The following is a 17808-nucleotide window of genomic DNA, read 5'->3' as shown; positions in this document are numbered from 1 at the left end:
GCTCATTCTCAATTTCCCTCCTCCTTTCAGTGCTAAGCGACGCTGGTTCACATATTGTGCCAAAGTGGAGGGGAAAAAAAACCCCACAACCCAAAACAGAAAAAAACCACTCAAATCCCACAAGGAATCAAATCTTCGCACAAAAGACTGTGCCTAGAGTAGCTTTCTCAACAAACTCTTCTTTCTCCTTCCTGTCTCTGGAGGGTTTCACCACTATTTAGCTGTAAAAACTCAAGGAGGGGAATAAAGTACATATTCATGAAGGAAAGAAGGGAGCAGACTGAATGGTGTGTCAGAGCAGCAACAGGGTGAGACGAGCCAGCGTTGGAACTCAGCAGAGGGGATTAGAAAGGAAGAGAGGCAATGTAGGAAAACTTCCTAATGATGACCGTTGAGGCCATACACAGGAAAAAGAACACCAACAAATTACTGGAGAAAGAGAAAAGTCACCTCAAGAGCATTTATGACCAGCTTTGGTTGTCCTTGGGCTATGGACATTGCCTGGGAAGAAAGTACAGTAATGGCTGTAAAGTGCCTTGTTCTCTGACCTCCCAATTTAAGACTGTCAAAAATATGATGAAGCTGCGCTTTCCCGTGCGCTGGCCACATTCACAGCCATATATCATTGATACAAACACAAAATACGGTATAAAATGTTGCACTGATCAGTCGAGGAACTGAGATGTCATTCAAGTAATCCAGGTCAGGGGTATGGAAAGTTTTTGCTCTGCTTAAAGGTGTCACTGAAATATCTTATTATTTTGGAATAAAGATTTTAAAAGGTGATGCAATCTGCTCTGGAGGGGAAGAAAGAAAAAAAAAAGAAAAAAAAAAAAGAGGAAAAAAAAAGGTCTAGATATGTGAACATATTCCTGCAGGATGACAACAGATATTGAAACAACTGAGTTTTCCACATGATAGAAGATTCAAAAATTTTCTTGTATAAAGTTATTAACCACTGTAATCCTTTGGTGTGGGTTTATACCACAGAGAATGATGCTAATGCTACCTTTATTAGGTGATTTAATAAAATAGGTTGTCTGCCTGATGATGAGTACCTTATCTGTGTGTATTCAGTCCTGCATCGATGCCGTGCTGCTGAGAAGCATCAGCAGATACTCCTCTCACAGCCAGTTAATGTTTTGGACACTCTATGTTGATCAATATTTATGGTCTGAGTTACCTGGGTGAAAGACATGGTATGGAGAAAGACTTGCAGTGTCAGTGTTTGTTTCTTGCTAGTAACAAAAACAAGAGCCCAAGGTGACTTGTGCAGCTATAGATGATGCACTGATGAATCTCATCTCTATCCTGCTTGGAATCTGTTGTGTTTGCATTGTTTTTCCTCTTTAAGCACCCCACATTTTATAGGCCAGCAAAAATATTGCACTGTCATTGGGCACACAATTTAATCACAGCTGTTCACCAGTATTTAAATATCTGGCAAGAGCTCTTTAACATTTAAATGTAATCCTTAGAAAACATAATCTCTGGTGATATGTAGTTATATCGTGACAGTGAGTAGCTTCGTTCTGGGTAGACAAGTGATTGCTAAGGGGGTGATCATTTCCACCAACACAATTTCCTCCCCTGAGGCAGCAGACGGCATTTGGCACATTCGTCATTTGTAGCAATTTAGCCACATGCAACATTTCTGCCTTGGGCATTTGTAAGCTCAAAAATGATACGTGTTTAAAGATGCCCTGGGCGTCACTGAAGGTAAGGAGCCACATTACCTGCTGTATAGTAGCTGTCTCCTTAAAGGAGTCAACTTCTCAGCTACTGTATATTGACAAATAGGGACTTACACAATGGGAGATTTAGCCTCTGCCTTTAATCCTATGAACAACATTTTCGAAACCTGAGAACATGCACCTCTGAACTAGGATCATGCCTTGCGATTTTAATGCAGTTCAAATGTGCCCCACTCAAGAATATGCAGTGAATGAGTGATGGAGTACAACTTTGGATCTCAGTTCCCTATTCCTGATATTTCAAAGGAACAATAAAAACATACGGCTTTTATATATGCCATAAAAGACAAGCACATGCCCAGACTCACTATCAGCAGGGATCCATATGTTAGCCACAATAAAACCACAATAGGCAGACAGCAATAACTGACATTTTCACAGGACCTTGAGAGATGCAGAAATACAATCACACCCGATTCTTTTCTTTAATCACAAGAGCAGAACTCTAGAACATCTTAGATTAGGTGTGACATGCGGGATTTTCTTTTTACACGCTATAAAAAATCCAGATCCACCAACCTAAATCCATTTTCGGAGAAGTTGAGAGCAGTAGCTATATGGAAGGAAAGCAAGGATAAGAACCAGCAGTGTGTGATGAAATCTCCAGTCCACATCACGCACTGGGCAGAATATTCAGCAATACCACACACTGACAGGGGGCCAGCTATAGCCTTCTTACACCCCGGTACATCTTCCCTGTTCGAAACCAACCCTGAACACTCCTGCTTTTTAATTTTTGTTTTGTTTTGGGTTTTTTGTTCATGTTGCTGTGGGATAGGATCCCCAAAAGCAAAGATGGTGTTTTGGAAGGGTAATACACTATATAAAAGGTTTGAGCTGGTGTGGAATGGTGTGTTTAAAACCATTTCTAGATGCAGATGTGTTAGGCACACAGTTCCCTCTTTCTCCTTCCCAAAGTCTCCTCTTCCCCACCCACCCCAAGATTTTATTTGCTAATATTATTATTTACTACTTGTATCAAGAATACTCTGCCATTATAAACTAACTCAAAGTTCTTATGAACCGTAAGAATGCTGCCATCTCCTCCAAAAAGTGTCATTTCTATCCCTGCATGACTCCTTATCCAAAAGCTTTGCTTCACATCACATGAGGATAGATAAGCTGCACAGCGACTGCCCATGAGATGATCATGTGGGTAGGAAATAGGTGGGACCCAGCTTCTGCTCTGCTAAGTGCTCTGTTAGCAGCATAAAATGCATGCAGCAATATATGCGCTGCTCATGAGGTGCCCTTAGATAATCCTACCAGTGACCAGAACACATTTCATGAGCTGAACCTCAGGCAGGTTGCAGGTAACTCAGAAACACAATGTGTTTCAAAAATAACATCGTAAAATTACTAGAAAACAAAACAAAACAACAAAACACAGTGCCAGCTTGCCTACCCTATCTCAAATTCCTGTTTTACACTTATATCACTGCAGGGTAGGATTTGATTTAAGGAGGGACAACGTGCAGTGATAGAGATGGTCTTCTTCTAAGAACAGATCTCCCCCTTAAAGGGTGACTTCATTCCAAATAAACCAGCAGGACTTGGATGCATTTCAAACCCTGACAGATAAGACACAGGTCTCACTTTCAGAGTCTTGTCATGACCCAGATTCTGCTCCAGCATTTTCTGCTCTGCTGCTATACAGAAATTTGCACAGATAAGGAATATCTTACTGAATAAAGACAGATTCAGGATGCATTTTATTAACATGGTACACCTCCTATTGTTTTCAGCTCCAGCAAAATGCAGCAGGCTTCTGAAGTGTTAAGCCAGTCACCTCGGTTGGCAGGTACAAGGGCATTCTTGATGCAGAACTGGTGGCACAGGGGCTCTCTCTGAGGTTAACAGATGCTTCAGCTGTGCTGTTTGCAGCTGACTGCAATGCGCAGACATTTAAGACTCAGAATCTTTTGCATATTTAAACAAGAGACAATTTTTCAGCGTCCAAAAAAAAAAAAAAAAAAAAAAAAGGAAAAAAAGGGGCCTTTAAAGCCCAAGCATATATGGTTGCTACCCTACACTGAAGATAGTAAGTGCTGGCCAACACATTCAAGCCTCTCTTCCCAAATTTAATTTGCTAAATGGGTGGAAGAATCATTAAACTGGCATCCTAGAGAAAGACATAAGGGTTCTGCTGGAGTATTTATACAGGTCATATTTAATAGCATCCTTGTATGTTGACTAAGAGAGCCTAATGTTATGTATTTGGGCTTGAAAATGTTGGATCCTACTTCATTTGTGACAATAACCACACCATAGCCTCACTGATAACTGGTTCGGAAACCTTCAGCCTTGCTAGATTACCTCACATCTTGATGTGTCTTGACATAGTATGCATCCCAGCAGTACAAGTCACATTTTGGCTCCACAGTTAGCAGTGGTGGTGGGTGAAAGCCACACAATACCTGCAACACGACCTCAGAAAACACGCCTTGCTTTGCGTGAGAGCCACGAGTTCATGCCTGTGTCTTTCCCTCCATTGTTGCTCTTAGCAAGCCAAAAGCCTCAGAATAGCTTGTTGCTCAGGTTCAGATGAATTTTCCCACATAAATGCCTGGCCAGGACCTGAAGTGGCCAGAATTTCTCAGTTATTAACTGTAACAGCTTCATTTTCAGCTCTCTACTCATATCAATTTTCACTATTTTTACTTGCCACAGAGCTGAGACCCTTGTCAACCATCCTACAGCCATAAATGCACAATGGAATAAAGACTTGTAAAGCATTTTCTCTCCAATTATTTCTGAATTGTAGTATGTCAAAAAAGGAAATATAGCTCTGAAACCCTTGATATGGCAACATTAAATTGCAGTAATCTTTTAATTTGGTTCAGATTGAAGTTAGAAGAAAGGTGGTTTCATTTTCGATGGAGAAAGGTAGGGTCAGACATGGGAGCAGATATTTTGGACAGCTTGGGTTTTCCTGCTATCAGCACAAAAAATTAACACATGTAAATACTGTATGTCTAATACATACTGACAATGAGAAACAGAAGCAATTCCCTTGCCACAAGAGCAAATTGCTGTCATACTTCAGGTAAACAGAGATTTGAAAGTAAAATTGGTGAAACCTATTTTATATTGTCCCTCGTGTTATTCTGGGTGACTCCAGTGTATGTTAACTGTGATTCATTTGAGTTTCAACATTACTTCTGTTCTGAATTTCTGCATTACACTTTTGACAACAGATACAGATATTTCACATTTTTACATACTAAAAAAACACACGCACACACCCCCCCCAAAAAACAAAAACCAACCTCAATAAAAGCCACTGCCTCCAAATGCAAACCACAAGTACTGAAAACAGAATTTTCTCTAGACAAATGTTGCTCATACACATCCCTGTCACTTTCCCTTTATTTGTTGTTATAATACATTGAACAGGATCTCATTCTTCCACAGTTTTAACGGTGTTATTTTACAATGGCTTCTGCACATGTTTGGTTTTTCCCAAAACCATGAACACAGCTAGAAGATTGCCACTTCACATTGCTCAGCATCCCAAAACCTCCCTTCGTAAGCAGGGCCATGTAGGGGGAGCTGACCTCAGTACAAGATGACCTGCCCCCTGAATTTTAACTGTCACCCTCAAGGTGCTATTATTAACAGAGATATAGGAAAAATTCATGAACACAAAAGTGAAAAATATAATTTCCATCAGTACAAGTCTTATGAGGAGCAACTGAGGGCACGGGGGGTGTTTTACCTGGAGAAAAGGAGGCTCAGGGGAGACCCTATCGCTCTCTGCAACTGCTTGAAAGGAGGGTGTAGGCAGGTGGGGGTTGGTCTCTTCCTCCAGATAACAAGCAACAGGATGAGAGGAAACAGCCTCAACTTGTGCCAGGGAAGGTTTAGACTGGATATTAAGAAAAACTTCACTGAAAGGGTGGTCGAGCACTGGAACAGGCTGCCCAGGGAGGTGGTGGAGTCACCATTCCTGGAAGTGTTTAAAAACCGTGTAGATGTTGCAATTAGGGACATGGTTTAGTGGTAAAATTGGCTGTGCTGGGTTAATGGTTGGACTCGATGATCTCAAAGGTCTTTTCCAGCCTAAATGATTCTATGACATTCATCAGATGAAAATTTACATGGGACTTCACACCAGTATTAGAAAATCAAGAGGCACTGTGCCCTGCCCTGGGCATCCCCATCTGTGCTTTTTCCAGAGCACCCAGGGATGCCTCCCTGCTGCTATGACATGTACTATACATGAACATGGATCTTATGGGCGAGAATAAGTTAGATACCAGTTCATGTACAAAGAAATATGAAAGAAAAGGAAGAAAAATAGGGATCCTTGATATCATCAGTTCAGTATAGTGAACTGTTGAAATAATGTCATGATTCACTCAGATATGACTGATGATTTTGTTTATGGTTTGAGCTGCAAAATGCATGGAATACAGAACCCAACTTTTTTTTTTTTTTTTTTTTTTCAGATTAACTGAAGATATGAATCTCAGAATGTTCTGGAAGCCAAGTGTCTCACAGAGCTCCTTAACCCCGGACAGATCTCCAGGCAGCTCACCAGCACATACTTCTCCATAATGCGTCACTAAGATAAACCAAACTTCTCATATGTCATACATCTGTCTTTGGCATCATTGCTCTAATACCTGAGCATAGTTTAGCATAAAGTGGATTTATCTTTTCTACACCTTTTAGAGACAGGGCAGTGCAGCTGGTCTTGTTTGACACAGAGAAGTGAGAAACAAGAAGCTGCAGCATTGCTCAAGTCAGGCACTAACCTGGGGCAATAAGAACATTTGATCTCCAAGCTCTCATGCCTTAGGTTAATACCCTAATTGCCACTAATCCTGAATTGCTAGGAACCTGAATTAGTTGATAGATTTAAAAAACAAACAAAAAAACCCCCAAAGCTGATGAGTTCTGTGAGTGGTAGCACAGGACTTTAGCCATTGATTGCATGGAGTAGTGACTTCTAGATGGGCTGTTCTTTGGATACTCTGCTGTCCAATAAGGCTTGAGCTTACGCTGAAGTTCATTTTTCTGCAGGGAATTAACAAAACCTCTGTCTTTGCTTAAATGATCATATGAAACTCTTAGAAAATCAGTTTGTCTGAGAATATAGTCCTCCTGTCAAATTTAGTTGAAACCACCCATCACATTCAGGATTTAGGAGTAAATAGATGACCTGAAGGATTAGCAAAATAAATACATAAGCATAGATGTGATCACATTAGTCTGCTTTCCTCTGGGTATCAAAGGCCCTTCAGCATCTCACAGTCCATTCCCACCGATATTGCCTGCCTGTAAAAATTCCTGATGCTCCCACAGCTGCTCTGCAAATGGGAGTGTGCAAGGGAATGCCTACAGCTACAGGCAGTTACAGGATAATAGTAACTTCATCACTTTGGATGTCAAAGCTTTTAGACTAAAAATATGCAGTGAGATTCAACAGTTATTTTAAACTAGCATACGGTTTGTTCACCTGGTGTTTCTGCATTAGCTCAGACGTAGGAGACAACACATGATGGCCAAAAAGGTTTAGGTTTTGTACATCTGCATTGCTGGAAGAGGTACTAAAATGGAGCAGCTTAGCCTGAAATTGCAAGAGAATTTAGTTTCTATTGCAATGCAAACATGTCATGTATTTTGTTATGTTTTTTAAGTAATGGAGCAAATTATCATAAAGCTGGCTAACAGATATAATAACTAAAAACTGCTCAGCCAGAGGGCAGCAACAGGAAAGAACATTTTAATATTTGTGAGGAAGTAAACACAAATTTATACCCCTGAGCTTTATCATACCTCTAATTTTATCCAACATGCATTTTGCATTATCAGTTATCTGCAAGCCCTTAGCAAATAATAAAGGTCCCAAATAGTTTTATGCCAAAATATATAACATGCTCAGAAGTGGCTATCAAGTAAGAATAATTAAAACAAAATATCTCTGTACTTTCCCTTCCCAAACCTGCAAATACTTGTAGTTCAAATTATTGAGAAACTGTTTCAGGAGTCTTCAAACCACCAAATTAACACTCTGTATTTAGTCTAAATAACCCCTGAATAACGCACTTTGGCCACAGATGCTGAGTCAGAGAGAGACTGTAGGACCAAAAGCATTTTTGAGAAGTGTACACAGAAGCTAAAGTGTTTTCTTTTTCTGTCTAAAGCTCTTAGAAAATTGATAAGAATTTTATGCTCCAAAATAAGTCTGCTGAGCAACGTTTGACAGAAAAGGATATTTCATAAATGTGTTGTAGGGAAGGCCAGGAACAGTAAAAAACCTTTATCACTTTGCAATCCTCAACAGAATTTTTCAGCATAAGTGTACATATATAAAGTATATGAACAATGACCACAGCCAATGAGTGTGTACAAAGGTTGGGAAACCATTAAACCCACCAAGTGACACAAATGCAGTCTGGCTGAAAGATGTTGTTCATTGAGAGTATTTTCCCTCAGGAGACAGCATGTTGATTAAGTTTACAGTCTAAACCATACTGATAGTGGTGGTGGTGGTGGAAATGTTATTTGTTCCTTTTTAGAAAGAGGGAGGAGAATTATAAAGCGCTCCCTTTCCATAGTGTCTTGTTTGAAGACAATATTTATTTAGAAATTTTATTTTGAACAAAAAAGGGGGAGGCAGTGGATGAAATTGAGATTAAATTCTTTAAACTTTACTAGAAAGAATAATTCTATCAAACTAGTACAGCATATTTCTAAAATGTGGGGAAAGTATTTTTCCTGTTCTCTCTAAAATGATTCCTCTTCCATTTTTTAAAAATCCTGAAGTATTTAATGGTATATATTTTCTATTTTTCAGTACAGACACAGTGATCCATTGGTATCTGCCCTCACCCATACAAGCACAAACATTCAATACTTGATTTTAAAAATGTATTCCAGGAAAGGTAATAAACAGGATTTGTGATAACCTTGCAAACTGCCCTACAAAGATGAGTCACAAGATGTTGATAATGCAAGACAATCAATTGGGCAACAGTGACTTACAGTCATCTATTCATCATCCACATGACATTCATGAAATGTAGCATACTACTCAATGAAGATGAGGTTTCTAAATATTAAATAAACCAAAGTCTAGTCAAAGCTAATTTTGGATGAACTTGCAGCATGGAGAGCACTAGGGGACTTCAGAATGGGTTATACCAATATCTAGAGATCTCTGGCCCTTGCCACTGAGTATAGAAACATTATTAGTATATATTAATATAAGTAAATAATCTAGACATTCAGCCGGCTAAAAATTGGTCTAAGTATATTTTCTGATATCAGTTAGGGACACAATTCACCTCTAACATGCACAGGAAAGTGCAGAGGCAGGTCCCATCCATTTTGGGCACCACTAGCATTATATTGCATGGAATAAGCATATCACAGGAATTACTGTATTTTTGTACAGAACAGGACCCATATCTCCAAATTCCTCACTTCCAAGTGATTTCCACAATGGGGGAAAAAAAAAAGAAATCTGAGGGAAACCTGATTTTCTTTTCAGGAGCATGAGCACAAGTTAGCCTGGAGTGAGCTATTCACCCCTTGCCCAGAGAAACAAAGAGGGGTTTATTGAGTTGGGTTCCATGCCCTTGGGGACTGCAAGGATAGCAACACTTAGGCTTTTATGGTTGGCAGTGCTTTGTAACGGGCCTCATAGTTTTTGATTAAATAGCAACTGCTTTGAAAAAGCAGCCCTGGAAGCAGCCTTAAGCACTGTACACTCCGGCTTGCATCTACTTCCTAACCCCATGGTTATTGTATAGACAATGTCTGGACAGTTCATCTGGAGGGCCCTGTGGTGTGTAACCCTGGGGCAAGCACTGATCCTGTATGCTCCCCCAGGCAGGCTTACAGCAGAGCTACTTGATCCTCCAGGCGGCCCCAGTTCTTGCCGTAGGACATACATTCACTCTGAGAAGCAGCAGAGTTTATTTCACAGATTGGGAAGAAAGTATTTGTTTCAAGCCATGGTGAGAGGGGCAGGAGGGCATACAAAAGACCAAATCCCTAACAGTGCAGTGATACAAATGTGGTTGTCTTTTTTTTTTTTTTTTAATATTCTTTTCCTCTCTTCCTGCTCCTTTGCTTCCATTTCCACCATCCTTTTAAGACAGCTTGGGTTCTGCATCACAGCTATCTCTTCAAGCTGACTCCACAGTAAATCTTCTTAGGCTGCTGACTCAGCAAACTGAAGGAAGAGCAGACCAGCAGCACACTTGCTAGAGACTTAAATAATATCCCTCCTGGTGCTGGATATTAATAGATGAGCAACATGAAAAATCACTGATTCTGATTTTTTTTTTTTACAGGCTCCTTTTCTAAGAAATCTTTTTTTTTATTTCCCAATTTGTTATTTGACTGCTTATCCAACTCTCCTCCAAACTCATGAATATGAAACCAGCGAAGACAAGAATCATATTAATGTCCTTAAATCAATGTTGTCATCATATTATTTGCCTGTCACAGAAATTATTACTAGTACCAGAGGGCAAAAAAGTCAACACATTAATGTAGAACAACCATTTTCTCTGCTTTGTAACCTGCTGCCATGCATTTCTAAGACCTAGATATCTTGCCTGCTTAAAGAAAGTTGCTTGTAGATACCTGTGCATAGCGTTGTGAACCACGTGTTGGTAGAATATGTGTATTTCTAGACTTTCCCTTTTTTGGTTGTCATTCATGTTTTGTGCAAATAAACTTAATAACTTTACAAACATTTTAACAAAGTGTGTCTAGCTTCAGCTGCTGCAGTAACCATAACTGACACCTGATGTGCCCAGTGTGAGATTACAAGTGCCAGTGTACTAGACTGAGCACCAACACAACATCAAGGTCTCACAGCAGCTTCAAGCATCTTAGACAGGAGTGTCAACATGTAAGGCTTTCTCAGGAAAGCCCAGGAAGATAGCACCCTGAAATACCTATCACTCTGTCAGTCTTTGTAAGTACTTATCCCACCTAGCTTACAGGCTAAGGACCACCTGGAACCTAGAATCCTAATTTTGCACCTCTGAAAGGTACTTGAACTTGGTTGGTATCAAGGGCACTGTCATCATTTTGTAACACCAATTTTCTCAGATACTTTCTGTGATACAACTTACTAGAAATTCTGAACCTTCTCTTTAAAACTACCTTACCCAATATTACATACCCTGAGACATTTTTTCTTTTTTTTTTTTTTTAAACCAGGCATAAGCTTTTAAGAGGTTGTTATATTCTCTGATTGCCCCAGCACCATATCCTTATATTAAAAAGGAAAAGCTATAGCAGCAGTAATGTCTTGGCTAGCTGAGTTTTTTTTCTCCTCTGGAGAACATTCCCAGCAGTTCCCTAGCTATATTTGTACATAATTATGTTTGCATTACATAAGTAACAGGGAAGTCCCATGTAACTATGCATTATGTTAGAGGCAGTTGCAATCCTACAGAGAACTTGACTTCTCTAATAGGGTTATGAGATGTTACAAATCATAAGGCAGATAAACACATTAAAAGCTGTCTCATTAAGTGCTGCATGGAAAAAAAATAGTTTGCTTAAAGAGCCGGGACCAACACAACCATCTACATCCATGCCTGAGGAACCTCACATTTGAGCTGCAGCAGAAAATGGATGCTCTAACAAGCATAGTAGGGTTGGAGAGAAACTAATGGAATAGTGTGTCTGAATACACTGTCTCTCATCTTTAAAAAAATGACAGAGACTGAAATGTAGATGATCCTATTTGAACACAGCCTGGCACTGAAAGTGACAGCTACAGATGAATAATGGAGGATCCAGACAGCCCTCTGCTCTGTAAATTATACACATCCTTAAAAGACTGAGAAATATACCCCCTTCAGTAAACAGGGTCTGAGCAAACAGATCTAGTTTTTTTCTCTTCATATATTGCTTAAACATAATCAGATCGAGGTTTCATACTCTGTTCTGTGAGATGCTGTCTGTGTATCCAAATCTGTATTTGCCCAGCTGACCCTCATACAGTGATCGCAACTCAATGTTGATATACAACAGACATCACTTGCACTGTTCTTTTTCATCTCTCTCTTTTATAAATACATATTTTTAAGGAAGTCAGTGAACATATGTTTGCCAGTTAATGAAACCCTACAAAGACTGTCTTATCACTTGAAACATTTAAGCTTATTAATATTAAAAATGCATCCACAAGAAACTCCAAGTTTTAGCTGAAGAAATACATCTGATTGAATTATTACAGACAGTTAGAACACCTGCATTGCAGTTACATTTAAAATTCAGTTCATATACTAAGCCAACTTTGTGAGTCATGAATTTCATTGTTTCTCAAGTACATTTGGAACCAGACAAAGGAACGATGGTATAGGATACTATCTCCTCAACAATTTTATGATGAATTTTGTTAATATTTCCAAAAAAAAACCCAAGCCACTGTTATCATAGATGAATAGAATGAGAAATCAATCAAAATGGCAGTGAAAGTGAATTCAGAAGCAAAAAATAGGTACGATGAAGAAAACTGATGTGCAAATGAAAAAAAGGAGATGTCCAGAGAAAACAAAGAAAAGAGAGTGATTGAAAAGAAGCAGGCTAGCTAACAAAAAATGGATTAAAAAGAGATGAAATAGCAACATAGGCATTTATACCTAGGAAATGGGGAAAGAAATAAAGCTCAAGAATTCCTCTAAAAAGCCTAGCAGGTATCATGCTTCTAGTTCCTGCCTTCAGTCCCAAGTGAATAATAAGGTGGAATACCTTTGTGGTCAGCAAATACAGAACAGCCTGTTAAACACGTGAAAAAATCTAACCAGCCTTAGTCTCTGACAATTAGAACTGGCTTGACATGCCCTTTTCTAAATATATCTTAGCATATTATTTTCTTGTTGTCTGCTCTGAGTCTATACTTGAAGCCACCAATAATTTTCTGTTAATGCAGTTTGTCCTTTTTTTGCCTTTTCTTGATCTGTTTATGAATGCAGCCCTTAGTCCCAGTGCTTTGGGTTTCTGTGGGTAAAATGGGCCTCTTGGTGAAGCCAAAACCTGGGCATCCAAGCAGGTGTGCAGATTCTCTTTGTAGAAAACCTGAAAATCTGAATGACAGAAAAGTACCAATTTGAGAACATCAGCACAGCACATTAAAGGTGATTTGAAGAGGAAGTGTGTGTCCCAATGGAGAGAAAATGTGTTAACACAAGTGTTATAAAAGAGTCCCAGTGAGGGAAGAAGTATAAATTACATATCATTCCTGAACAGTGAAAAGAAACTTAGGTATGTAACAAGGAATGAGTACTATATACAAATTATGGTACAATCCATCATAGGTATAAATCTCTTCACAGACCAAAGAAATGTGTGTACAAGTTCAGGTGTGTAAAATCGTTAACTTTAGTACCTGGGTTCCTGCAAGAGATCATAATAAAACCTTGCGCTCATAAACATTGCAGAAACAGCATATATAAAGGCATACTTGTTCTTATTAGCTCTGTTTTGCTTCCTAGTATTTCATTAGAGAGCTGTTCTTTCCAAAAGCTAAAGCTGATCACTAATTATCCAGCTCAGTGATCACGGTTATGTCCTGAAATGCTAGGAATTGGAAACTTGCTGTCCTTCCACATTTGCCAGGAAGGTCGTCCTTCTGAAAGCCCAAAAGGTATGTTCAGGCACATCTATTCCCTTAATTAAAAATTGTTCACCTCTGAATACAATGACACCTTTTAGCTGTCTCAAGCTGAACACTAAAAATCTTGAAACTATGAAGATCACTGGTCATTTAAAAAGAAAGGCTTTTGCCTTTCCATTCATATGGCCATTTACCAATCTACTTTGCAATTTTATCTGATGTGTTGGTCAGGCACATCCTACACATTGATGAGAAAGGCTTAGCTGTAAGATGGGAGCTCCTAAGAGACCGTGACATGACAATTGTCATTTCTGGGTCTCAAACCAGAAGCAACAAGGTGTGTTTATATAATCTAATGTATGGCCAAAAACCCAGCATATGAATTTGAGCTAACCTCCTTCTATAGTCAAGAATACAGGAACCTCATGCTAACATAAGCATCTAAAACAGGTCAAAGGGGGGTGGGGGTGGGGGTAGGGGTGGAGAGAGGTGTTTCCCCTCTGCATTAGCTTAGGGAAATCTAGTGTAACTACTTCAGAGATACAGTGTAAAAATTAAACACATTCACTTTGTTAATAAGTAATGCTTTCTACCTCACCAGGAAAACTAGGCAATACTCACAAGAGTCATGTACCAGAAAGAAATTCAAAGACTAGGTATTTGTATAGTAAGGGACTGTATTATTTGGATGAACAGAAGTATACACGCAGTTCCAATCCAATTCTGCAGAATTTAGCTGAATAAGGCTACATTTCTGATAAGCAGTTAATTAAAGTTGCTTCTAAGTAAGACCTAAGAGGAAAGAATGTGCATTTTTGTGTGCCAAAATAAAAATAAGTCCTGTATGCTGACCAATATGGACTGTAAAAGACAGGTCACACAATCAATACACATGAGCAAGAAACTGTAAAATCTGCTGAAAGATAACTGGGGTTTCATGACTACCATATTAAATAGTCCTCATTTAAAAATAAAAACAAAATCTGTATCAAGAATTCTTAGAAATACCTGGCTTTTAAAGTGCAGTAACATGAGAGTATCTGTATATTAAGCAATTGTAAAGCATCTGCATGGAAGTTATGGAAGGTTATTAATGAGAACAAGATAAAGGATTTAAATACTAGTGTCATAGCATCTCACTGTGCAATGCTTCTTGAGAAGTGATGAAGGGCACAGTTGTGATCAATAGTCCAGCAAAGAACTGGATTGAAATGCAAGATGAGTTCATTATAGGGGTTGTGTACCATACCTCACAGCTGCAAACGCAAAAGCATGCTTTATTCAGGGATCTTATGGCTGTCTTGTGAGGCTAGATACAGCCACAATGTGTAGGGGGATAATGGGCAGGAACAGTGTTACAGTCCCCAGATGTGTTCAGACTGAGTGATTCGTGGGATAACATGTTACATAGTAAGTAAAGAGTTACGATGAAAATAAATCCCTATAATCTTCATAAAGAGTTGAAGATCTTCAAGAATGTGACCGAAGAATTTGAGTGCCTGTATCTTTAAAGGTTATGGTTACTTGAAATTGGTCTTCTGAAAATAAAAGCACCCAAAAGCACTGGCTGAAATATCTCAAGGCTTAGGTTTCACCAGGCTGATGGGAAGCTCTAACTTTATTCCCTTTGCCTGAAAAAAAAATATCTTAAACCAACAGATTTGAAACAGAAACCCCACTTTTTAAAAAAATTATTACCTTATTTTATTCTTAATCTCAAGTACAAACAGTGAACAAATCCCCTCAAGGAACTGACTTGCCCTTCTACAGGATGAGCATCCATAAAGTAGGGAAAGTCTTCATGTAGGCTATGCGGTCACACAGAAAAGCCAGAATCGGTGTCAGCAACAGATTCTTCACTCTTAGCAAGTGCTGGCCTTCAGACCAGTATATCAGTACAATGGAAATCAAAAAAATCTTTCCTTACCACTGGAAGCAATATGAGAACAAAGAAGCAGATCTTCCAATTGACAGCCATCGTCTCTCTTAATGTTCAGCTTTGGTCACGTTTTGCTTGCTAATACTATTGTTAGGGCTGAAGCACACACTCTCTGAAGATCTTTTTGTTAAGGTCTTCACGTCAAGGCTCAGATCTCTGCAGTGAAAGAGGAACATTATTACAAATACGGAAAACATGAAGAGAATGAAAAAGAAATGAACAGAAAACAGAGAACCCAGCACTTGAACTGTGAGCTGTACATTAGAGATCAACCATACTTGTCTGGATTGCTGCTATGATAGGTGCTATAGATGGCCTTGGATACTTAATTCAAAGCCAAAGGACATGTCTGTATGATGAGTAACTTGTATCATAGAAACTACTGAAAAAGCTTCCGTAGCTGGGAAGACCTAGATTGTACCCCAAGGAAAAGATAGGATGGATTATTTTTAACCAGAAAAAGGACCTAATTGTCTGCTTCATTTCTGAAGTCATGATTTTGCCCGTCATGATTTTCAGTAGTGTCTCAAAAGCACAACTGTCTGGGGGCTTTTTTAGGAGACTGCATGACATGATAATTTACTCCCAGAGATCTCTTGTTCAGATAACAAAATCCGTGACCAGAGCTGTTAACAGCCTGATAGCTTTTTGAGAACTCAGCAACAGAGGTGCAAAAGAATGAATTGCACAGCCGGGCTAAAGATTCATCCGTGACATTAGACAGGACTGACTTATATGGATGACAAGGTCATACATGTCTGTGACTTCCATTGCTTGGTCTCTGCCAAGAAGCTAGACAGGTGGCCAGGATATAACACAATTCTGCACCTGACATTAGCTTTGTCCTAGCACCTCCCACCATAAAACAGTGTTTAAACATTCCCACTCGTTCCAAATCATGATGGTTCCTCAAACATTTTTTCCTTTAAGAGAACCTTTCTGTCTTAATCTCTGGCTGGATGCAATCCTCATAACAGCGTAAAACACCATCCTGCTTCAGGTCTTGGTATCATGGTGACACAGAGACCTCCTTTGGTGCCCTACCTACAGCCAGGTTTTTAACATGGAGTTATACTTTCATATTCACTAGTTGTGTTTCCCCGGTTCTCCCTTGCCTGAGATGGATCACCTTGTATCAGGTTTGCATGGCAAGGTGTTGGCAGTGGGGGCTGCAGGGCAGTGTCTGTGAGAAGGTGCCAGAACCTTCCCCCGTGCCCGAGGAGCCGATGCCAGCTGGCCCCCAGCCAGCCCAGGCCCAGCCCAGCCGCCACAGTGGCAGCGCCAGGGGGAGAAGAGATTTCAGGGGGGAACCTGTGCGATTGCAGCCAGGGCAGCAGCGAGACTGTGTGGGAGCAGCGGCCCTGCAGCCCCCCAGGCCAGGGCAGGGGTAGGCAGGGACTCCCCCAGTGCTGCTGGCAGGGTTGGGGACCCCGCGGGGACACCGCTGAGGCAAGCTGGGCTTGAGGGACGGCACTCATGGGGGGGACCCCCACTGGGGCAGAGCAGGGGGTGAGGAGCCCTGTCCCTGCAGAAGAAGGGGTGGCAGCGACAGCACGTGATGGACGGACCCCAGCCCCATTCCCCATCCCCAGTGCTGCTGGTGGGGAGCAGGGAGAGAGATGGGGAGCAAAGTTGAGCCCGGGAAGAAGAGAGGGGAGCGGGGGAAGTGTTTTCAAGATTTGGTTTCATTCCTCATTATCCAGCTGTGATTTGACGGGTAATAAATGAAACCAGTTTCCCCACGCTGAGCCTGTTTTGCCCACAACAGCCATTGCTGAGGGATGTCCCTGCCCATACCCCGGCCCAGCAGCCTGGGGTGCAGTTCCTCTGCCCTGCCCAGCTGAGGAGGGCAGTGACACAGCGGCTTGGGGGGCATCTGGTGTCCAGCCAAAGTCAACCCACCACACCCCTTCAGTGCATCTCTACCCTATAGACTTAATTCCTCCAAGATAAGCTCAGCCAGCTTTGGCAATGTCTACAGCAGTTTAGGTGCAAGCTCTCTGCTTCAGGAAGGTATGAGAGTTTAGCCCCATTGGCATGAGCTGTGCCACACCAGTTTGTCTTGGAGCCAGAGAATGGTCTCTCATCTGTTTTATTTCAAAGTGCAAATGAAGCTTTTGAATGCTGAAGCCCCTTGTAAAATCTTCTTGTTTGATGTAGGTTTCCTACATACCATCACCTATGACCTCCACGGGCATAAACACAACTGACATACATCTTCACAGCTAGAGAAATGTTTAAACAAAGTAAGTAAATATTTGAGAAAAGAAAAGGGATCATAGATAATAACAAACCAGGGACACAAACAATTAGAGAAAGAATAAAACAAGGGTACATTGGAAAAACATTTAAAATATCAGAGGGAATGCGAGGAAATATAACAGAGAAAAGACTAAGAAGAAAACAGAAAGTAAACAAAAAAATGACAAAGGCAAATGTAAAAGAACTTTTATGATCACAGGACACTCAATTTTTTTACTGACTGCAACATACTGCCAAGACACTAGCATTTCGAAAGG

General features: G+C 40.3%; 1 protein-coding gene across 4 annotated transcripts in view; it reads right to left on the bottom strand.

Annotated features, from left to right (window-relative positions):
- The window catches only part of ADCYAP1R1 (ADCYAP receptor type I), a 140555-nt gene that overhangs the window by 92059 nt on the left and 30688 nt on the right, over nt 1–17808 (bottom strand). For all 4 annotated transcript variants that reach the window (XM_040593097.1, XM_040593098.1, XM_040593099.1 and 1 more), the window contains exon 2: nt 15278–15445. In XM_040593097.1, coding sequence (XP_040449031.1) covers nt 15278–15328 — 51 coding nt within the window. In that variant the 5' untranslated portion in view covers nt 15329–15445. The remainder of the gene's footprint in view (nt 1–15277; nt 15446–17808) is intronic.

The sequence above is a fragment of the Falco naumanni genome, chromosome 4 (genome assembly GCF_017639655.2).
Source record: "Falco naumanni isolate bFalNau1 chromosome 4, bFalNau1.pat, whole genome shotgun sequence".
Lineage (NCBI taxonomy): Eukaryota > Metazoa > Chordata > Aves > Falconiformes > Falconidae > Falco > Falco naumanni.
Note: the sequence above shows the minus strand (reverse complement) of the source record. Positions and strands in the feature narration are given on the sequence as shown.